At 56.5% G+C, this 21,389-nt stretch overlaps 11 protein-coding genes across 11 annotated transcripts; 7 read left to right on the top strand and 4 right to left on the bottom strand.

The window, feature by feature from the left end:
* Positions 1-210: 210 nt before the first annotated feature.
* Positions 211-1,276, bottom strand: K452DRAFT_63789 (uncharacterized protein). The gene has a single exon (XM_033546945.1). The coding sequence runs from the start codon at positions 1,075-1,077 to the stop codon at positions 460-462; it is 618 nt and encodes a 205-aa protein (XP_033395373.1). The 5' UTR covers positions 1,078-1,276; the 3' UTR covers positions 211-459.
* A 490-nt stretch (positions 1,277-1,766) lies between these two features.
* Positions 1,767-2,684, top strand: K452DRAFT_300199 (uncharacterized protein; the record flags this gene model as incomplete). Its single annotated transcript, XM_033542305.1, has 3 exons — positions 1,767-2,322; positions 2,383-2,467; positions 2,537-2,684. 3 exons carry the CDS (start codon positions 1,767-1,769, stop codon positions 2,682-2,684), a joined length of 789 nt encoding a protein of 262 aa, XP_033395372.1.
* A 1,476-nt stretch (positions 2,685-4,160) lies between these two features.
* Positions 4,161-5,472, bottom strand: K452DRAFT_254209 (uncharacterized protein). Its single transcript, XM_033538319.1, has 3 exons — positions 5,440-5,472; positions 5,173-5,386; positions 4,161-5,093 (listed from the first exon to the last, which is right to left on the bottom strand). Exons 1-3 carry the CDS (start codon positions 5,464-5,466, stop codon positions 4,351-4,353), a joined length of 984 nt encoding a protein of 327 aa, XP_033395371.1. The 5' UTR covers positions 5,467-5,472; the 3' UTR covers positions 4,161-4,350.
* Positions 5,473-5,740: 268 nt separating this feature from the next.
* On the top strand, positions 5,741-7,268 carry K452DRAFT_360402 (uncharacterized protein). The gene has a single exon (XM_033546338.1). It carries the CDS (start codon positions 5,863-5,865, stop codon positions 7,123-7,125), a length of 1,263 nt encoding a protein of 420 aa, XP_033395370.1. The 5' UTR covers positions 5,741-5,862; the 3' UTR covers positions 7,126-7,268.
* Positions 7,269-7,920: 652 nt separating this feature from the next.
* K452DRAFT_289651 (uncharacterized protein) lies at positions 7,921-11,044 on the top strand. The gene is made up of 2 exons (XM_033540865.1): positions 7,921-8,177; positions 8,232-11,044. Exons 1-2 carry the CDS (start codon positions 8,011-8,013, stop codon positions 10,570-10,572), a joined length of 2,508 nt encoding a protein of 835 aa, XP_033395369.1. The 5' UTR covers positions 7,921-8,010; the 3' UTR covers positions 10,573-11,044.
* Positions 11,045-11,217: 173 nt separating this feature from the next.
* K452DRAFT_328081 (uncharacterized protein) lies at positions 11,218-13,627 on the bottom strand (the record flags this gene model as incomplete). Its single annotated transcript, XM_033544966.1, has 7 exons — positions 11,218-11,263; positions 11,330-11,447; positions 11,527-12,838; positions 12,892-13,098; positions 13,147-13,166; positions 13,223-13,263; positions 13,575-13,627. 7 exons carry the CDS (start codon positions 13,625-13,627, stop codon positions 11,218-11,220), a joined length of 1,797 nt encoding a protein of 598 aa, XP_033395368.1.
* Positions 13,628-13,918: 291 nt separating this feature from the next.
* On the top strand, positions 13,919-16,767 carry K452DRAFT_320288 (uncharacterized protein). The gene is made up of 9 exons (XM_033544307.1): positions 13,919-14,240; positions 14,298-14,403; positions 14,475-14,626; positions 14,686-15,180; positions 15,234-15,348; positions 15,399-15,543; positions 15,592-15,692; positions 15,748-16,085; positions 16,134-16,767. The coding sequence occupies exons 1-9, from the start codon at positions 14,178-14,180 to the stop codon at positions 16,473-16,475; spliced, it is 1,857 nt and encodes a 618-aa protein (XP_033395367.1). The 5' UTR covers positions 13,919-14,177; the 3' UTR covers positions 16,476-16,767.
* A 231-nt stretch (positions 16,768-16,998) lies between these two features.
* Positions 16,999-18,091, bottom strand: K452DRAFT_320287 (uncharacterized protein). The gene is made up of 3 exons (XM_033544306.1): positions 18,025-18,091; positions 17,842-17,970; positions 16,999-17,718 (listed from the first exon to the last, which is right to left on the bottom strand). Exons 1-3 carry the CDS (start codon positions 18,037-18,039, stop codon positions 17,287-17,289), a joined length of 576 nt encoding a protein of 191 aa, XP_033395366.1. The 5' UTR covers positions 18,040-18,091; the 3' UTR covers positions 16,999-17,286.
* Positions 18,092-18,236: 145 nt separating this feature from the next.
* Positions 18,237-19,020, top strand: K452DRAFT_275108 (uncharacterized protein). Its single transcript, XM_033539220.1, has 3 exons — positions 18,237-18,355; positions 18,415-18,542; positions 18,612-19,020. The coding sequence occupies exons 1-3, from the start codon at positions 18,305-18,307 to the stop codon at positions 18,745-18,747; spliced, it is 315 nt and encodes a 104-aa protein (XP_033395365.1). The 5' UTR covers positions 18,237-18,304; the 3' UTR covers positions 18,748-19,020.
* Positions 19,021-19,508: 488 nt separating this feature from the next.
* K452DRAFT_300191 (uncharacterized protein) lies at positions 19,509-20,247 on the top strand (the record flags this gene model as incomplete). The annotated part of the gene is made up of 2 exons (XM_033542304.1): positions 19,509-20,153; positions 20,206-20,247. The coding sequence occupies 2 exons, from the start codon at positions 19,509-19,511 to the stop codon at positions 20,245-20,247; spliced, it is 687 nt and encodes a 228-aa protein (XP_033395364.1).
* A 335-nt stretch (positions 20,248-20,582) lies between these two features.
* Positions 20,583-21,013, top strand: K452DRAFT_63671 (uncharacterized protein). Its single transcript, XM_033546944.1, has one exon. The coding sequence runs from the start codon at positions 20,648-20,650 to the stop codon at positions 20,930-20,932; it is 285 nt and encodes a 94-aa protein (XP_033395363.1). The 5' UTR covers positions 20,583-20,647; the 3' UTR covers positions 20,933-21,013.
* The last annotated feature ends 376 nt before the right edge of the window (positions 21,014-21,389 follow it).

Genomic DNA, 21,389 nt, shown 5'->3' with positions numbered 1-21,389 from the left:
TTGAGACGAAAGACATGAGGGGATGCTGCTTGGACAATTTCCCTTACCGGTGAGTTTGCGAATACCCCAAGAACTTGGCAGACATGGGGTTGAAGCAGCAAAGTATCACATAGTTCATGTGGACCAGGGAGCACCGAGAGTTAGGTAAGCCATTAGAATGTCAAATCTTCCAAGAATAAAAGGATAATCATGACGGGTGTGTGATCGTCTGCAAGGCTGCTCCTGGGTGTTGTTCATTGTCCGTCCATAGCCATAGTAGGTAAATCGCCACCAGAGCTTTGATGAGACGCCTAGATCAGGCCGGACATGATTGCTAGATATGTCTCTAGAGACGGGAAGAAGAGTATGAGCAGCGTCGCCCGTCCAGAGTGCCAGGACAGAGGGCAATCTCGAGTGGGAAAGCGAGAGGAGGCCGAAACAGGCATAATCCAGGCGTTAAGCGGCGAGGCCAAGCACATGTCAGCCGGGTCTGCAGTACACGTACGACGAGCGAGGGACTGTCACAAGCAGAGGGCAAGCCTCACGATAGCGATCTTGCGTATCGATATGGCGTTCTCCAAGGCCGACGCTATCCCCGCCTTTCAGAAAGCGCGGTACGGAGAGTGGGCGCGCCCAGTGTGGCGCTCCCCTTTCGCGGCGCCATGGACGAAATGAAGGCTCGCAAAATAGAAACAGAGTGCGAGACAAGGAAGAGAGAGATCTAGAGGTTGAGACAATTTGGCGGTTCCCTGGCTGTGGCTGGCAGCACTGAGCAGACGGAGGGCGTAGCAGATGGCAGCAGGGCCGCTGACGACGCGCTCTCGAGGTGGGAAATGCGCGCAGGCGCAGGAGATAGGAGATAGACCCGTCAGGCAAGACACGGCGGGCAAGGACAATGACGATGTGACGGGGAGCAAGTGGACGGGCGAAAGTGCTGGCAACTGAGTCTGGTGAGCCCTGCGCACGCGTGCTGCAGCCCCAGTTTATATGAAGATCCACGGTGCCACCGTGGGCCCGGGTTGACTGGTGAAACAAGGCGCGTTGGCGTGAGAGGGCAGGACGGACTGCGGAGGGAAATAAGCGTAAAGAAGGAATCATGCGGTTGGTCGTGAATGTGAATGGCGCGCGAATGGGCGGTGTCGGCGGCGGCGGAAAGTGGAAGCAGCGGCGTCGGGCGTCCGAACGAAGAAGCAACGCGCGCCAAGAAGACGCAGAGCCCCTGACTATCGCGGCCTCGTATCCGGCTGCCGGGCGGGGGCCGACGGCCGCAGGGACACGGGGGAGGTACGGGGGTTTTTGTCGGGGTAGGCACGGTAGGGTTGGGTTGCGCGGCCTGGAGGACAGGCGAGATGAAGTTTGGCGCTGGGCTGGGCGCTGGGTGGCTGGCTGCTGCTTCTTGCTGCACAAGCAGGTCGGGTAGGTGCCACCGCCCACGATGGTGGAAAGCACCAACCACAAACGCAATGCGCGCAAGCCCACCGCCCACCGGCCCTCCTGCCTGTGCCGGCATGGCGCCAGGGGAAGGGCCCAGGTTTGCTGATCTGCTTCTGGCCGCCCGCCTAGCGCCGCCGCTCTCTCGCCTCGATTAATCTCCCATTCATATACAAGCCCTCGCTCACTTCTACCATCTCCCTCCTTCCTTCTCTCACCACGCTCAAGCTTTACAGTCTATCCGACACTACTACAACTTGACTTCGGTCGTCCATTCTTTCGAGGAATCCACACTCTCTTCACCAAACGAACCTCCAACCCTTTCCAAACCCAACCCACATATACCCTCTGTCAACATGCGTTACTTCGCTGTCGCTGCTCTCTTCGGCGCCGCCCTGGCCGTCCCCAACCCCGACCAGACCGTCTACCAGACCGAGGAGGTTACCATCACCTCTTGCGGCCCCGAGGTCACCAACTGCCCGGCCCGCTCCCAGTCCGCCACGGCCCCTCCCGTCGCCGTCACCACTCCCGCTGAGAGCTCCCCCGCCGCCGTGACCTCGGTCCCCGCTGAGGGCACTCCCGCCCAGCCTACCTCTGGCGTCCAGGGCGAGACCTCCGCCCCCGCCCCCTCGGCTCCTGCTGCTGGCACCCCCGGCAACGGCCCGGCTCCCTCCGGCCCTGCCCCCAGCGCTCCCGCCGTCGTCGGTACCCCCGTCTACAGCACCTCGACCGTCTACTCCACCCACGTCACCTCCGGCGTCAACGGTGTTGAGACCCAGACCGTTGCCATCTCCACCACGGTCTGCCCCGTCACTGCCACCGCCGGTGTCCCCGCTGAGGGTACCCCCGTCGCTCCCCAGCCCCAGGGCCCCAACTCTGGCGTCCAGGGCTTCACTAGCGTGCCCGCTGCTGGTGCGTCCTCTTCTGAATGCTCTCCTATTTATAGCACCAGCACGATTTACATTACTCCAGGTGCTCCCCCTGCCGCCGGCACTGGCAATGTCCCCTACCCCACCGGTGGCCCCTACGCCTCCGCCCCCGTTGCTGGCACCCCTGGGTAAGTTTTATGCTCCTCTCCCTCCCCGCAAGAGAGAGAAGAGAACTCTTGCAGCTAACACTAGCGCAGCGCGCCCATCGTCCCCACCACTCCCGTTGGCACCCCCGCTGGCACTCCTGCTGCCACTCCTTCGCCTGCCTTCACTGGCGCTGCCAACGCTGTGAACGCCGCCGGTGCCGTCGCTGGCTTCGGTGCCTTCGCCGCCTTCTTCCTGTAAATCTAAAGTCATCTTTTTCAATTAACGTCTCATAGCCCACCGTATCCACGGATGCGGGGGCTGGAGGCTATGGCTATTTTTGCATGAAAACGCGAGGCGCGCAGGGCATTCCTTCCTTCTGGTGATATAGGGCTGGGGCATCTTTGGTCCGTTTTGTGTTGTGCAGTTCTAATCTTTTTGTTTGGCAATATCGGTTACAACTTCCGCTGCGGCTGGGTGGCCGGAGCGCCCTGGCGACAGGTCGTCTGGCATCTCTCGCGAGCGAAGAGTTGCGCGAATGGGGATGTGTGGATAGCGGAATGGATCACTTGGCTGTCTTTGCCTTTTTTACAACCTCTAACCTTTTTTTCCTTTTTACTATTTGTTTTGATACCAGAAGGTGACGTGTACATTAGGAGAGGAAACATTTTTCTACAAACATTTTTTTGCAGATGGTTCAGATTGATGAAGCGAAGTGACACTTGATCTTGTGCTCTCATGAAACCTACCAACGATCGACGGAAGCCTGTGAAACCTTCCAGAGAAAGACAGGACAGCGGCCGCGAGTCACCACGACCGTCACCGCGACCACCACCCCTCCGACGACCGAAGTCTCGACCACGGCCGCCGCCCCCAAGACGCCGCCCGCCCGTGGCGCCACCAAACAGCCTTCAGGTCAGGCCCCCAGCCAGCCGGCATCCCTCCACTCCCTGGCACTCCGGCACTCCCACACGCCCAGCCGGCAGACGCTCAAACAAAGCCGACTAGGTAGCCGGCCCTTCCGCTCCCTTCCCTTCCCTTCCCTTCCCTTTCGCTCCCGCACCGGCTGGCTGAAACGGCGGCGGCAAACCACGCACGAGCGCTCGAACGCCTTGTCTTTGTTTGGCCTAGTCACGGCATCCAGCTGCCAGCCGGCGCTTGAAACGGGGCGGGTTTGAGGTTTGCTGCGCTGAGCTGAGCTGGGTGGTTGGAGGGGAGGGTGTTTGTGTTTGTGCCGGGGGAGGGGGCGTAGGGCTGTGCTGTGCGTGCTTGTGTTTGGTGGATTCGCGATCAGTCGTCATTTCCCCTGCGTCGTGCATATGTGCGTATATGCGTGCATGCAGGCGGGAGGGATGGCGCTTATGCAGGTGTTGCGTGCTGTCTGTCTGTTTTGGTTTGTGTGTGACGGGGCGGGGGGTTGCGTGTGTCAGACGTGCGTGACGGGACGGGAGGGAGGGATGGAGATGGAGATGAGATGGGGGAGGCTGTGTGTGGGTGAGTGTTTCGCTGGTTGTGTGGTGCTGGGAAGGGATGGGATGGGGATGAAGAGGACGATCGTTTCAATAGTTCTGCCCGGATATACGGAGTATTTGCGCGGCAGTTAAGCCTCCTAGCTGCTGCTGCTTATGCGCTGACTGACGTGACGTGCCTTCCCAATGAGGGCTTGCGTCTGCGTTGCGTGCGTGCTTGCGTGCGTGCGTGCGTACGGGTTAGTGGTGGATTCTATAGGTATGCATGTGGATGGATGTGCAATCAATATTCGTGTGCTCCGTTGTAGTAGTAACTAAGGTTAGCGTTTATAGTCGATAGGTGCCATGGATATACCGCGCCGCCGAGACCGTGTCGTCCTACCCACCCCGTCTCCCAAACGCCCTGCGCCGCGCCCAGATGGGACTTGTGTCTCGTCGGAGAGCAAAAAAGCACTCACTCATTCCTCGTCGCTGCTGTCCTCGCCCTGCTGCTCCTGTTGCTGCTGTTCCTCCTCCTGCGTCTCCTGCCTCCTGGGCCGCCCTCTCCCTCTCCCCGCCGCAGCTCCGTTCGCTACCACGGCCGCCTGCGCGCGCTCTCGGCTCTGCGCGAGCCCCAAGCTCCTCTCCAGCCGCTGCTCTAGGTCCTCCGGCGCGTTTTCGCCATACACCTTGCGGACGAGGCCGGCGGCGCCCTCTTCACCGACTTCGACCTTGCCGCGCGGCCCCACGGCGTATTCGATAACTTCTTCGCCGCTGGAATTGTCCTTGACTCTGATGAGATAGTTCTCCTTGCACAGGCGCGCGAGAACCTTGTCCGTCTGTCCCGCCGGGGTCGTCTGGTCCGTGTTGGTGCGCTTGAGGTAGCGATCCAGCTTCGCTTCTTGGATTGTGCCGCCGTTGAGTAATATCGCCGTGATCATAAAGGTGTACAGTCCGGTGTAGGCGGCTTCCTGGCTGTGCGTGGGCACTTTGGCCGGCGGGATGATGGTGGGTTGGCGGTACTTGTCTGGCAACGTCGTGGTGAGCACCCAGCTGTTGGTTGTCGTGCTGGTCCTTTCCGCCTTCTGCGCCGCGCGCCGCTGCGCCAGCGTCACCTTTTCCTTCATGGGCAGCTCCGTCATCTCCATCCCGAAGACGGCGCGCAGCTGCATTTGCGCCTCCGTGAAGACGTTTTTGAACTGCCTGCCTTGGGTGCCGAGCACTATGGTTTGGAAGTCAATAACGCGCCAATAGCCTCGTATTGTCCTCAATCGCGTAAATAAGCAAGCTGGTTCACGCACCTTTTGTGCTGATGTCTGCCCTTCTGATCGGCTGCCGAGAGTATTCGCAAGCCAGCGCTAGCCGTACCAGCTTCTTTGCCATCTGGTTGAGCTGGCCGGCGCCGCCTTGTGTCGCATCCTCAAAGTCTTCGGCGATATCATCGTCATCAGACTCTGGCGATATCCGACGGCGCTGCGTGGGTGCTTCGTCTTCAGAGACGTCGTCCGCGGCGGGCTAGAGAGAAGAGGTCAGTGATGCGAACGTGAAATTGGGCTCTAGCGACCTACAGCGCGACGTTTTCGCACAATGGGCATGTTGTGTGACGTTGATGTTGAGGTCGAAGGGTCCGCCGCGGGGAAGAGTGGACGCGTTTCGGCGCGCGCCTCGGCTCGCGCCCGTCGATTTAGTCGTGGCCACCTTTAGACCTACAGTGAACGCTGAATGTTGTGCAGATAGAGATTGATCCAAACAGCTATAAAGGCTTTCTGGGCAGCTACATGAAAGGCATACCATTCTTTCACTAAATAATAAATAAATTGAAGCTGCACGCCAGGCGCGACTGGCCATGAGTAATTCGACCGCGCTTTGGCTCCGCAAAATCTCTGGGTGAGCATCATCGAACAACGCAGATCATCAAGCTTCCATTGGACCAGCTTTTGTGCTTACAACCACAACCCGCAACGACAACAACTCCGACATCCGTCTCCACCATGGCTACTCGCTCATCCGCGCGGCTCCTCAGCCGTCTGCAGCCCGCCCGTTGCCTCAATGCCGCCGCTCGCCGCCCCGTTCCCCGGCCCACCTCCACGTTCCTCCGCACTGCCCCCCGCAGCAGCATACGGTATGCGTCACGCTACAGCGCCAGCGAGGATGCCTCGACCCTCGATGCCACGCCAGAAAACCCGCTGGATCCCGTTGCTCTGCATCGCGCTGAAGCTGCCCGTCGTGCCTACTACACCCGGCGGCGCAACTTCGCGGCGATTGGAGCGGTGGTCTGCATGGCCGTGCCGCTGATGATTGTGTACAACCTCGATCTTGACGAGCTGAAGAAGCAGACCGCAGAGAAGACGGATTCACCACAAACGGTCACGGATGAGTTCCAGGGGCGGAATGTCGTGCTTGCGCCCGGCGGCGAGAAGCTGCTGGCGGAAGGCAAGAACGGAAAGGCGGATATAGAGCTTGTGGAGACGGGCACGAGCAGCGTGCCTGTTTTCCCAAAGACAATTAAGCTGCCCAGCGCCAGCGGCGACGAGGGCGAGATCAAGGCGACCGAGACGACCGACTACACCTTGCTCGGCCTCGGCATTCGCACCGTTTCTTTCCTCTCCATTCAGGTCTACGTTGTTGGAATTTATGTTGAGAGCTCTGCGCTGCCGCGCCTGCAGGCCGCACTGATCAAGCGCGTCAATCCCACTGCTTCAACACTCATCACGGGCGAAAAGGATCAGCTCCGCTCCAGCTTGATGTCGCCAGAGGAATCCAACGCCATCTGGGAATCACTTCTCAAGGACGACAAGCTGCGCGCCAACATGGCCATCCGCATTGTTCCTACGCGCGAGACCAACTTTCCTCATCTGCGTGATGGATTAGTGCGCGGCATTACCAAGCGCGTGCAAGAAGCCTCCGCGATTAAGTCGGAAGGCACCGACTTTTCTGACGAGGCATTCGGCGAGGCGATGAGGGACTTCAAGGGCCTGTTCAACTCCCGCGGCAAGGCGCCAAAGGGATCCATTCTGCTGCTGAGGAGAGACTCCCAGGGCGCCGTTGAGATGCTATTCCAGGGCGGCAAAGAAGGAAAGGGCCCCCTTGAGCGTCTCGGCCATGTCCAGGATGAGAGAGTGAGCCGGATGCTGTGGCTCCTGTATCTTGGAGGCAAGAACGTGAGCAGCGAGGGCGCGAGGAAGAGCGTTGTAGACGGCTGCTTGGAATTGGTTGAGAGGCCGATTGGAACGGTCGAGACGAGGGTAGAATAGCCGGAACAGGAATGGGAGGAGCAAGTGAGGCAGGCAACCTTTTACTCGTCTAGTCGGACAGCAGTGTAGGAAGACAGGGCATAAGCATAAGGTGGTGTATGTATGAAGGTCCTCCCAAGGGAGAATGGAGATTGATGCGCACTGCATTCCATTACGTTTGTATTGGGCCACATGTGTCGTTTTTTGCTGTGAAGAGATGGCAAGCAGGAGCCTATCTCGATGTGTCCTTTGCGCTCAACGTTGGGCGGATAGAATGGAGTCATCTCGAGCTGTATGCTCACTGATTTACCGCGCTAACGTGGATGGGACGTCAAGCCTCTTAGCGTCCCGAATCATATCGTGCATATCGAGCTGTCACTTTCATAACCGGACGATGCGCTTACTTTCTCCTGCTGCGGATATGACCTAGGAAGATTCCGTGCCCACCATCCTCAACAGAAGCGGGGATGGCGGTAGTTAGTGCTGGATCTGGACAGAGTAGTTGAAATGATGTTCGCTGTTATCGTGTGGCGGATGGAGCTGACAGGACGGATGAGTGCTTCTTGGGAAGAGAAATACACTGTTTACCGGGCAAGATAGATATCTCTGGAGCTGGGGAGGGGCGCATTGGGAGACACTCGAGGAGTAGTGATGTGGACGGCTGCAGTGGACGCTGGAAAGCCGGAACAATAATGACTTCATCCGCGCTGTTCTCCGCTCGCGCAACGACGCGGTTCCCCAGGCGCCCCATCGCGCATCCCGCACTCTTACTTCCCCAGCCGCTTCGCCGCCCCTTGCCCTGCACCACCATGAATCTTGTACCCCGTTAGTTCGCGGGTCGTTGTATTCTCAAGTCTCGTTTGAAGCATAATAGTGCGCTCCGGCGAGCCACTGCGACAAACAACAATGTCTTTCAAGCTTTCCGATCTTCTCAACCCGGCATCTTCTTCTGTTCCTACATCTCCACAAGCGCAACCTGCCCAGACGCAAGCCATCTCGCCTCCAGATTCGAACTCGGCGCCTGAAAACACGGACCGTAAGGATTCGACGGGCGCTTATGCCGCGACGACATTGTATGAAGCTGCCGACGCTCTTGCTGCACTAGCTAACGGCGGTCCCTCGCCCAGAGGCAGCTTTGTATTCGGACACGGCTCGCCCTTTTCGCCGCATGACCAGTATGCTTCATCGGCACCGTATCCGCAAGTGCGCCGGACGAGTAGCTATGGCTCAGTCGGAGGGCCAGTAGAACCGCCGTCTGTCGACCACGCGCCGCACCAGTGGTCGCCTTCATTGGAACAATACCATCATGGCTCTAAATCGCCCGAGGAACAACGAAGACAGTCACTTTTCTCCATGTGTTCCAACCCGAATGTGCTTCCTCCCATACAGTCGTTTGATGTGGTGGGCGACAGAAGGCTAAGCGGCGAGCAATCGCAAGCACAACACGTCTCTCCAGCGCCCTACGGGCACGACGCGTCGCATATCCTTGGGACGTCTCCAAGTGATTCGCCGCGGCGCACTAGTCAGCTGTCGCCTAACACGATTGCGCAAAACCGTGAGCCGGACTATGTGCGCGACGAACCGACGACCAGCCAAATCCGCGCGCCCTCTCCCCAAGCTCCCATCGTAGACACAACCTCGACATCATTGCTCGCATCACCACCTCCGCAAATCAAGCTCGAGCCATCGGCTCCATCTCGGGAAGCCACACCCGCACACGCCGCGAGTCAGACCGAGCAAGGCAGCGTCTTGGACCGGGAAACCCTCAAGGCCGTGGCCGACCTGAAGAACGAGCACGGTCTGCGCGCGGCCGCTCGAGAAGTCTCTTCATCCACCGCAGCAGCAGCACCCGCCGCACCCATGGACGCCACCGTTACCTCGCCCTCGGCCGCGAAGAAGCGCAAACCTGTCAACAGCGTCGTGAAGCGCGGAGGGGGCAAGAAAGCTCCGGGCAAGAAACGCAAGACTGATGGCGGTGACGCAGCTGGCGGCAGCGCTGGCCGACCCTCCCCCTCACCTTCGGTAGCCTCGAGAACGCCTGCCTCGAGGACCAAGAAATCTCAGTCCGGAACCCCTGTCCTCGGCAGCTCACCGGCGCCACATGCCGCTTCGTCTCCTGCGGCGCATACAATGGAAGATGACGACGACGACGTAGAGTCTGGGTCGGATGACGGCATATACTGTATCTGCCGTAAGGGAGACAACCACACGTGGATGATCGCCTGCGACGGTAGCTGTCAGGATTGGTACCATGGGACTTGCGTCAACGTCGACGAGATCGACGGCGACCTGATCGAGAAATATTACTGTCCTAAGTGTACCGAAGCGGGCGAGGGTCACACCACGTGGAAGCGCATGTGCCGTCGCGAGGGCTGTCGTAAGCCTGCGCGCCGCGACAATCAGAGCAAATACTGCTCAGAGGAGTGTGGCGTGAAGTTCTTCACGGAGATGGTCGGTAACCTGCGGGGTGGGAGCCAATCTACAAAGACCGGTGGCAGGAATAGGAGGGATCGCAGGAGAACAAACCAGACGGATCCCAATTACAACGAGGGCGAAGACGAGGAAGACGACGTTGCTGCCGGTCCCCGTGGTGGTGTCGTATCGGCTCGGGAGCTCAAGGGCCTAACGATCGCTGCGCGCGACGTCGATCACTACAAAGGCCTCGGAAACAGCATGCTATCACCACCTGCCACAGCATCGCCAACGCAAACTCGCTTCCCGCACCGCAATTCGACGTCCTCGGTCGACGAATCGGAAGTACCGCTCCCGGCGCCCGACGCGCAACGAGTAAGCGACATACAAGCCGAGACAGCGGCGCTGAAAGCGCGCCTAGGTCTGTTGAAGGACAGAGGGCGGTTTGTGGAAATGACGCGGGACCAGGCGACCAAGTTTGCGGAAAAGGAGGGCGTCAAGCCCAAGGACATATGTGGGTACGATGCACGGCTAGCATGGAGCGAAGGTGAGTTCCAGCTCTGGCGCAGCAGTCCACAGGGCCAAGCAGCACTGAAGCAAGACTCCCTGGAGCCAACTCTAAACGGGAGCAACAACAACGGCTCCAGCGAAGCCGACCTCGACGGGGACGTCAAGATGGACGAAGCCGAAGAGGAAGAAGTCGACATGGTGCGCAACGGCTCGCCCGACGAGGACACCACGCCCACCGCCGACAGCCCCACCGACTTGCTGCGGGCCCTGCTCGCGCCCCCGGACCTCTGCCCCAAGAAGCGCTGTCAGCGCCATGCTCAGTGGCTCAAGATCTCGTCCTACGACGTACAGTTCGAGGTCGCGCAGACACGGCAGCGCATGGGCGAGCTGGAGGCCGAGGAGCGCGAGATCCGCGAACGCGCCCTCGTGCGCTGGCGCAAGGAACGCGCCGAGAAGGCGAAGCTGGAGCGCGAGAGCGGCGAGGGTGGTGAGAGCGGCGGCGCGAACACTGAGGACCTGGAGGGCTGGGTCGAGGTTTTGGGCTGATCGGTTGATGATGGGTGGTGGTTGGGTGGATGGGGCGGAGGCATGAGCACTGCTGCTGCGGAAGTGACATCCCTACTGCGCGGGTCAAGGCGGCTGTACGTGAGGGAGGTAATTTGCTTGGCGTTGGAGTTTTCTGGGCTGGTGGTCTACGTCTTGGCTTCTTGCATGGGAGGATTGACTGGGTGGGTGGTCGGTCGTCTAGGATGGGTTTCGGCATCGGTGCAAAAGGATCTAAGGAGGAAAAAACAACAGACGCGTCGTTCTCTTCGCGGTCGACCTCAGGAGGGGTGGAGACGGGTCCGCAGTCTCTGCTGGATATTGGAATGATCGACGCAGCGCGAGCAGAGGCTTCTGCGGCTTCTCCATCGCTATCGCAACGTGTCCGGCGCCGGCTTCGCTTGCTTGCTGAGACTTGATGATAAATAACCAAAACGCAATATGTAATGAACGATTAAGCAGACGAGACGAGCAGGACGCATTAGTGTCGGTGAGCAAGGGTCAGATAAAAAGTCGTACTTTTGCTTCGTCTATTTTGGGTGATGATGCTACGTGCGTTCACGCGGTGGTGGCCGGGGCTCTACATAATGCATTCGTGCCATGTGCTCTCGTCTCTGTGCTATATCACTGACGGCAACTGCCGTGCGCTTACAGGAAGGCCTCGAGGTTGAGCTCCAGAGCCGTCGTGGGGAACCTGTTGGCGTGGGTGTTAGCAGGCGCTACGTAGAACATGAAAGGGGGTTGAGTGGGGGAAGCGTACGGAAGTTCGTAGTTCTTAAGCACAGTCGGGTGCAGGATACCAAAGACACCGACGACTTGGGTCTTGCCGTCAAGGCGAAGGTTGATGGAGGCGGCGTGACCGGCGAAGAAGGTAGGGTCTGGTAGGTGGGTTCGTCAGTATCAATATTCGCAGTAATATCAACATTCACCAAACACAACTGGGATAGAAAGATTTACCGTTGACCTCCTCGATCCAGTAACCACCGAGCTTGTCGTTCTTGAGCGCATCCTCCCTCGTGATGAAAGCCGCCCTCAGCATCAGCATGATGCGGTCAAGCAGGCCGTGGACGACCTCGAAACCGCTGGTCTTGCCGTACCAAGCCGCAGCGAAGTGGCGCTCGTTCCTGCTCTTACGCTCCTGGTTCAGGTCCTTGAAAGCGACGTCGCTGACCTCGAAGATCTTGATGGGCACGGCGTGATGCTTGTTCTCGCGGATCGTCTTGAGAAGACCGGGCAGCAACGACGTGCGCACAATCTGGTACTCAAGGGTCTTGGGGTTCTGCAGACGCACTGCCGTGGTGCCGTCATCTTTGCGGTTCAGCCATGCGAAGTTCTCATCGTGCGAGCACAGGATCAACGGCATCACTTCCGACCAACCTGCCATGGCGGACTCCATACGCACAATATCAGCAAGCTTGTTGATCTTGAGCGGCGCACCGACGGCCGAGCTGCGGTTGGGGTACTCGCGGGGCAACTTGTTGAAGCCGTAACCAATGGCCAAATCTTCCATGACGTCGCACTGGTGCAGGACATCGGCGCGAGTGACGGGGACAGAAACGTCAAGGAACTTGCTGTCGGACTTGGACGGCTTCGCATCCAAAGACATGCGCTGCAACAGCTTGCAAATCTCCTCGGGGGAGAGGTCCAGGCCGCAAACCTGGTTCAGGTATTCGACCTCGGCCTGCATCTCACGAGGCGTCAAATCGGGCGATTCGCGCGTCTCATTGTTGTGGTCTGATACAACCTTGACAGGCTCGACGGTGAAGGGCTCATCGCAGTACATGCTGAACATAGCGCAGATGATGTGGTTCACGATTTCCACCTTGGTCTTGTCAAGGGCGGTGATCTCAATGAGGACATTGGTGGTGTCCAGAGAGATCTTAGAGTGGTTGCCGTTGATAATAGGCGGGAGCGAGAGAACGGTGCGGTTGGCATCGTAAATGACGGGGTAGACGGGGGAGTCACGGATGATGTGCAGGTAGCGGCCGAGATGCTTGTCCTTGTCATAGAACTCCATCATCTCCTTGGCCGTCATCTCTTTCTCCTGGTTCAGAGGGGCGAACTTGATGTCCTCGGGCGCGTGGGCCTCGTAGCTGAAGGGGCCCTTGATCGTGTCCAGGTCGTGGGTACCGATGGACACCAGGGTACGTTGCCTAGCAAGGTTCTGATGGAGCTTGTCCTGCAGGGAAATGAAAGACTCATAGCGCGATTTGGTGAACTTGACGTTGCGCAGGATGGCGCAAGAGACAAGCGGCCTTATCCTCGAAGTCTGCCCCACTGTCAGTGTTATGCCGCAATGACGCAGGCGTGTGGGCATCTGACCTCCTTGTCAACGTTCATAACCTGGAGCTCGCCGCCCGCAGGAGCCGATAGTCTGAAGTTGGGCAAGGTAGCCCTGCCGAGGAAGATGTTCAGGTTGAGGGCAATGCCCTCGAAGCAAAGCATGTCATATCTGTTGGCGGGTATCTCAATCTTCAGCTGGGGAGGCTCCTCGACGCCATCAACGATGGGGCGCTTCGAGTTGGTGGTCTGGAAAGATTAGCCTCCGGGCAGTGGGCTTTGCCTGGAGCTTCTTACATCCTCATCGAGCTCAATGCCTGCTGCCCGTCAGCATTCGTGCCTATTATTTGGGAGTGTCCTAAATGCCACATACCGAACTCGAAGCATAGCTCATCGAACTCCTCGGTGGTGTACCTGCAGCATCTCAGCCTTCGTCCATGTCAAGAATTGCATGGTCCACGTTGCGCAAAGCAGTGCGCCGCACTGGACTGTCTGGGATTCAACCATGGCCACTCGACGTGTAGCAATTGTGCATCCACGCGGTGGGGGCGTATGCTATACCCAACACAAGGGCTGATGGGCCCCAGCGCATATCAGAGCTGATTGCTCATGTATTTCCGCTGCGCCTTCTCGCACCAAGTCTGGTGGCCATGGTCGAATCGCCGAGTCATTCCGTGCTCTTGCTGCGCGCATTGCCGTCGCGTTGGGTGCTAGGCGGGACTAACTCTCTGCCCAAAGCTTTGAACAGCTCGGCCTTGTCCACGGAAATGGTAGGCATGTTGAGTGGGTTGCGCGCGCGGGGGCGGTGGTGTCTGCCGGTTTGGTGGTGGGGTTTTGCGGCAGCGGCAGCTGAGCAGCGACGGATAGACTAGGTTGGGCAGCTGGCGGAGCGATGCAATGGAGAGGCAGGCTCAGTAGTTAGGCGCAGGCACGGCGCAGGGCAAGAGCGAGAGCGGGCGAGGTGGTGGTGGTGTTGTGGAGAAATTTCGAGCTGGCGTGCTGCTGAGGTACGACTCAGAGTTCATCGCTGCCCCTCAGACCTCTGGAACTTCGGCTTTCGACAGAACCAGGCTGTACGCCTTAAACACCCTCCCGCACGCAGCATCAAAGCACCACCACCCACCCACCCCAACCCGCGCGCCCGCTGTTCGACACCTTCTCATCCTCCTCTCTCCGCTTTGCTGCTCGGTCAAAGCGCGACCACGCCAGCCTCCGCCCAACAACCCCCGACCTCGCTCATACCCCATCACACAACCTCAGACGTCACGGCTCCGACCGAGATACACGCTCCTTTCTATCCGACAACTCGCCCTGCGCTCTAATCTACAATGGAGGGCCCCAACCAGAACGACGAGCTCTACCCCATCGCCGTGCTGATTGACGAGTTGAAGGTACGAGGGGCGCTGCCGCACGACCGTTTGTCGGGCACCACTGACAACAAATCGTAGCACGATGACGTCCTCCTACGGCTGAACGCGATCCGCCGTCTCTCCACCATTGCTCTGGCCCTTGGAGCAGAGCGCACGAGGGACGAACTCATCCCCTTCCTGGACGGTATGTCGTCGCGCGATCAATTGTTGCACAGGAAAACATCACATGCTAAACAACCATCACCTGCCTTTCAGAAAGCGTTGAGGATGAGGATGAGGTCCTCACTGCTCTGAGCGAAGAGCTTGGCAACTTCGTGGAATATGTCGGCGGCCCGGAGTTCGGCCACGTGCTGATCTCTCCTCTGGAGAACCTGGCGGGCATCGAGGAGCCTCTGGTCCGGGAGAAGGTGCGTCGCGTGGCGAGCGATAGGCAATTGATGTTGTCGTATGCGCTGACCTGGCCCAGGCTGTGGAATCCCTGAACAAGGTCTGCGAGGAGCTCAGCCCTCAGCAGGTTGAAGAATACTTTGTTCCGCTGACAATCCGCCTCTCCACCGCCGACTGGTTTACCTCCAAAATCTCTGCCACCGGCCTCTACGTCAGCCCGTACTCTAGGGCCTCTGCTCAGGCCCAGGAGTCCCTGAGACAGCACTTCGGCAAACTCGTTCACGATGACACGCCCATGGTCCGGAGACAGGCGGCAAACAACCTGGCAAAGTTCGTTAAGAGCGGCATGCCTCCTCAGACCGTCATTGAGGATATGATTCCGTTGTTCCAGCGCCTGACAAACGATGACCAAGACAGCGTCAGGCTGCTCACTGTGGACATTCTCATTGCTATCGCGGAGGTTGTTCCCAAGGAGGAGCAAACCAGTCACGGTGTTCTTCTCGCGGCGTTGAGGCATCTGTTCGAGGACAAGAGCTGGAGAGTGCGCTACATGGTCGCTGACCGCTTCGAGAAGGCAAGCCTTTCCTGATGGGAATTTAAAAACCCTGGAGCTAATTCCTTGTGTAGATTGCCAAGGCCGTCGAGGAAGAGTTGATCAGCAGGGATCTCGTTCCCGCCTTTGTCAAGCTTGTCAAGGATACCGAAGCGGAGGTCCGCAGTGCCATTGCGGGACAGATTCCCGGTATGCTTGAAGTAATCGCAGAAGCTCGTTTTGTTACTGACTCGGTTTAGGATTCTGCAAGCTTCTGCCTAAGGAGACTCTTATTCAGGAGATAATGCCTAACATTGAAGAACTGGTCTCGGACTCTTCCCAGCACGTTCGCGCTGCTCTTGGCAGCCAGATCAGTGGTCTGGCGCCGATCCTTGGCAAGGACGAGTACGTACTGAGTCATGATTGGATTAGAGCTTTAGCTGACCTTTATAGGACTATCACCCACCTCCTCCCTATGTTCCTTCAGATGCTCAAGGATGAATTCCCTGATGTCCGTCTGAACATCATTTCTAAGCTGGAGCAGGTTAACGACGGTATGCACTTACTGATCCATGCGTTGCCCCGCGCTCACGCTAACCCCCGGCGTAGTCATCGGCATTGAGCTTCTGTCCCAGTCCCTCCTTCCCGCTATTGTCCAGCTTGCTGAGGACAAGCAATGGCGTGTGCGTCTTGCCATTATTGAATACGTTCCTCTCCTTGCCAGCCAACTGGGCGTCAAGTTTTTCGATGAGAAGCTTAGCAGCCTGTGCATGAGCTGGCTCGGCGACACCGTCTTCTCTATTCGTGAGGCTTCGACGCAAAACCTGAAGAAGCTCACTGAGGTCTTCGGTGTTGATTGGGCCAACGACGCCATCGTGCCCAAGGTCATGGCTATGGGTGCTCACCCCAACTACCTCTACCGCATGACTACCTGCTTCGCCATTTCCGTAAGACATTTTTATCTTTTGGCTTGTTCACTACTGACTGTTGACTAGACCCTTGCTCCTGCCCTGAGCCTTAACGTCATCGAAGCGTCTATCCTGCCTATGATGGAGAAGCTCGTCGAGGACCGCATTCCCAACATTCGTTTCAACGTCGCCAAGTCATACGAAGTTCTGATCAGCGTCCTGAAGCGTCTGCCCGAGACCGGCACCATCGTCGAGCTTGAGAAGGCCGGTGAAACGCCCACGCAGGGTGCGCAGCGCGGTAACGACTTGATCCAGAACCAGATCCTGCCCAACTTGGAGAAGCTGCAGCAGGATGATGACGTCGATGTCCGGTATTTCGCTACGACGGCTGCGAACAGCTTCACGGATGCCATGAACACCGAGCCTTAAATTGGTGTGGTCAACGATAGAAATGACTGGCGAGGTTCACTTCGTAGCCTGGATACAGACACACCAGAGGGTTCCTCCCGCGTTTGTTGTGTATTGCGGGAGGACCGACTACCTAATCAAGCAATGGCTTATGGCACAGCATCGGAAGAAGGGGCAGACGAATAGACGTGCGAATGGGACCGATCGGTAGTGTCTTCGGGAGGTGTCGTCTGGCTGCGTCTCCACCCGTGCATGATGGCATGCGTATCCCCTGCGGTTACCAAAATCTTCTATTAAACGGAAATTCATGTGCATGTTTGAGCGTTCTGCGAATGACTTCTGGAGCATCAAATCTGACGAGTTTGATGATGTGAACTAACCTGAGATAGCCGCGTGAAGTCTAAGCCCAGCAAACCCACTCTTCCCAAAAGTCCTTGCTTATCACAAAGGTGTTGTGTATACAGTAGAAAAATTGAGTACACATGTGCGGAAGCTTGATTGCTTGAGAACTTGTTCATTCATCAATGTACAATGATGGACGAAGCCGTCGTTGCCTGGACCATTTTCACCGTTGGGTTTGTTAATTGGTATAGCCTTCAGATCAATGCTCGGACTATGATGTTGCCCACAAGACAGTATTTTGCCATTCCTTTGATATCTTAACCATGAAGCCAAATTGACCCATATCAAAAGCTAATGAGCCGCCTCACGACGTCTTTTAACACGCCCAAAACGCCCTGCAGACTCCTTGCGCCTGATAATGCCCTCGCCATCATCTTGCCCCGTCGGAGCTGCCACCCAAAGCAACGGTGCCTCCCAGCCATGAAATATTTTACTCGTCGACATCCATGTCCTCGACACCCTTGCCGACAACCAGTCTCTGCTTCCTCTTGGCCTTGGGGACCTTGACACGCATGCCCTGGGTCTCCTCGTCCTCCTGCTCGACGTCCATCCTCTCGAGCTTCTCGCGAACGGCCTCGGGCACGACGTCGCGCTCCTCGGGAGGCAGCAGGTGCTGGTTCTCGGCGACGAGCTTGCGGTCGGCCTCGAGCTGGCGGGCACGGTTGCCCCGCATGCGGTCCTTGTAGAAGGCGCGCTCGCGACGCGAACGGATCTCGGACACACGCGACATGGCCTTGAGCGTCGTGGCCACGAGGTCGCGGTTGTAGCGCACCGGGACGTTGCGCCGCGCGGCGAAGGACAGCGTGCTGTCGACGACCATCTCCTTGCCGTGCGCCTTGCGGAAGGACTTGGTCCACGCGAGCTGTGGGGTGTCGTGTTAGCACTGGGTTGGGTTTGAGGGGGAGAGTGGGGCCTCGGGTGCATGCAAAGTTGTTGTATGCGTGGAGATGGGTCTGAGGGCGCCGGAGCAGGGGATAAAGCTTACCTTGCGCGGGTTACGCTTCATCTTGAAGTTCTTGTGGCATTTTGAGCGGCAGAAACGGAAGACGCGGGCGTCGTTTCTGACGAAGGTGATGCCCTTGCTGGGATAGCAGGGCTGGGAGCAGAAGTAGCACTGGAAGAAAAGTTAGTAATGCTCGTGCAATGGGATCGTAGCGGCAGTACTAACGGTCTCGATACGCATCGTGACTGCTTTCCGGGGGCGCCTTGAGGGTGGGGATTGTCGGTGTTGAGGTCGCCTCTCTTTACAAAAAGTTCGAGATTGCCGGCTCCGAATCAGCGGATGCCTTCCCGGGCGGTGAGATGTCTTGGCGCTGCCATGGACGCTCGGACCCGCTCCGGATGCCCATCGCCTTCTGTCGCCATTTTCTTGCGCGTTGACTACGACATCATCCCCACGAATACCCTTGCGTCCCCCCAAAGTCCATCCCTCTCACATCCTTCGAACAATGGCGTCGGCTGTTGCTATTGGTTTCGGTGTTGCGGCAGCGGCCTTCTTCGTGCGTTGGGCCCGGTCCTGCAGTATGGTATCACTTTGGGTTTGACTGACAACTCCCAGGGCCGCGCCGGTCTTGTCGCGCTGCGCAGGTACCGCGGTGGCACTAACGCCCTTGGCCGCGCATTCTACAAGGGTGGTTTCGAGGCCCGCATGAACCGCCGCGAAGCTGCTCTGATCCTTGAGCTTCCGTAAGTCGCCGCCGCCACCACCTTGAGCCTTGTATCTTGATTGGGTTCTGACTGTTCTATGCGCTACAGGGAGAGAGGCCTCAGCAAGGAGCTTATCCGCAAGAAGCACAGGCAGCTCATGCTGCTGAACCATCCCGATCGTGGCGGAAGCCCGTACCTTGCGACCAAGGTCAACGAAGCCAAGGAATTCTTGGAAAAGAGCTGAGGCGCTGGCCAGCTAGTTAAAAATGTACAAGTAAGGATGCGTCTGGGCAAAGCGAGGCGTTTTTGGGTTGAGTGTTTGCATTGGTGGCGTTCTGGGATCACCACTCGAAGTTGGAGCGGGTTGTTGCGCAAGTATTGGAATGGGTTGGTTCCCATTCTGCAGCACGCCTGCTGCCAAGAGGGCCATACTGGCTAGCTCGTAAGGCCCTTCAGTAACCAAACAGAAAGACGTTAAGGTATTACATCGCAGAGGACTGTATATTGAGAACACGACTTTGTGTTTGCACTTGCTGGTAACGGATGTGAAGACCGTCCTTGACGATTTCCACGGTTGGACCCAAGGTAGGTACGAACAGAACCAGGTAGCGGTGTAAAATCGCTCGCCCGTTACGGCCTGCGACTCTTGGTTTAGACGGTGGACGGTCACTCTTTTGGTCACCGCTTGCTGTCAGAATCTTGGTCCTGGTTGAATCTCTTATATAAACCTGCTACTCCCACCCTGTCCGACCTTCTTCTATAACTACCTCGTGCGCTTCATTTGACCCGGCGCGGACAACACCTGCCTTTCGATACCACTCGCTAAAGGCAAGCGACTACGACCTCGCCACTACAAACTTCGTCAGTATTGAGGTTTCCTTTCTCTACACGCACACACTATTTGGATCAATCCCGTGAACTCAGCGACCTGCCAAGGGTATCAGTTTGCCCTACTCTCCAGCCATACCACGTCAGAATACCCGCACGACTCTCTAGACAAGCACTATGTCTTCACAACACTGCACCTCGTTAGTGCACGAGGTCACTACCACATATGTGGCTGCAAAGATGCCGCCAAATCTTGTTGGCCTGCCTCCCGAAATGATTGAAAACATCGTCATCTTCCTGGACAATGAGGACTTATATACTTTCCGTCTTACCTGCAAAGAAATCAACGCGAAGAGTTTGCCCTTTTTCGGCCGGACTTTCTTCACTGCCAGAACCATATGCCTTGGAACGAATAGCATTCAAACGGTGTCAAAAATATCGGAGCATCTGGAACTATCGCGACACATGCAAAAATTGGTCATCGGCTATGCATACCTTTCTCAAATCACTGTCGAAGATGCTTTCGAGGAGCATGAATGGACAGAAGATATTGCAAAGCTCGACCCCGACGATGGAGCAAATAAGGCTATTAAGAAATTCAAAGACACCTTCTTGATTTGCCTCGAAAAGCAGAATTCATTGAGGTCTGGTGACCTTGAAACTGCTAGGCTCACCACTGCCTTCAACAATTTCTCCAGATTGGATGCAATTGATCTGCATATGCGTAGAACAGAAACGCATACGGCGCTGTACCGGAGCTGGAATAAGTTAGTCAGTTACGAACCTTTCAACAGAATGGTCAACTGGTTTGTGGAGCCTCTCGTAGACTCTGATATAGAATCACTATTTTCACCTTTTCTACTTGGACGTTCAGATAGCGACCAAATCGCTGCCGCTACAACCATTACAGCGCTGATGAATAGCAAAATATCTATTCGTTATTTCCACTTTACTGGAATCCCAAGGGATGAAAACCTATTTGGCGTTCCTCAATTTCAGCCTGGCCAGTTCGAAGAAACATTTGGAAGCCTACGCTACCTGTCACTTAATGCCCAGAAATCGGCGCCATGGAAAATCCGACTCCTTTCTGCAGTCCCCTGTCTAGAGGAGTTGTATATTCATCACCCATCAGGATCTGTGCTCCACAGTCTTCTCACCGAGACGAGCTTTGTCGCACTAAATCACTATCACTTGAGTTTTTCCACGTCGCCGGTGATGAACTTCATGATTTCCTATACCAGAACAAGTCAACGCTCACCTCTGTGAGGCTTTCTTTTGGATTTTTTGAGGATGGTCACTTAATTCCAACATTCAACATGTTAGGGGAACTTTCGAACCTGATCAATGTCTACATCAGAGCTTGGTTTGAATCACACCTCCTTGAGGAAGATTACATTATAGATTTGGATTTTAGTCACTTCCACGCGGCACCACTTTATCTGGCCGAGGACATGCGTGTGAAGGTTTCTCGTTTGGGCCCCAATAGGAAGTACTGCAACGGACTCGAATTAGAAGGGACTGGGTTACACATGTGTCTAAGAAATGCTTCACAATACGTCTGTTTGGCAAAACATAAGAGATGGGATGCAAAGAGGTCGTAGACCTAATAGAAATTTCTTCTATTGTTATATACAGGTCATGTGCGCATGGGACATGCCAAGCTCTACTAGTATGTACGGTGGCAATCAATCATTTGAATGAATAACTTGACGTTTCTGGTGATTCGAAGCCTATATCCGCCATGTGAGGCAAAAAGTCTATCATTTAATGGTATGTAAGTGATACGTAACCGCATTTAAGCTATTTTGTTTACTCCACGTGTAAACGTATAAATTACCCTTATCTTTCCCACCTTCGTATGAAGCCTGTCACCGTCAAGCAGAATTCACCATCTAGTGAGATAGAGAAGGATGTAAACAGCCCCTATAGAATACTTCTTAAGAAGTAAGCCTGATTCATGAATATAAGCAAAAAGGTCTTAGAGCCCATATATAATATAAATATCTTCACTAGGTTTCTTTTTCTACTTCGTGTTAGTGCAGTTAGTTATCCTGTTAG

The sequence above is a fragment of the Aplosporella prunicola genome (genome assembly GCF_010093885.1).
Source record: "Aplosporella prunicola CBS 121167 unplaced genomic scaffold K452scaffold_19, whole genome shotgun sequence".
NCBI lineage: Eukaryota > Fungi > Ascomycota > Dothideomycetes > Botryosphaeriales > Aplosporellaceae > Aplosporella > Aplosporella prunicola.
Note: the sequence above shows the minus strand (reverse complement) of the source record. Positions and strands in the feature narration are given on the sequence as shown.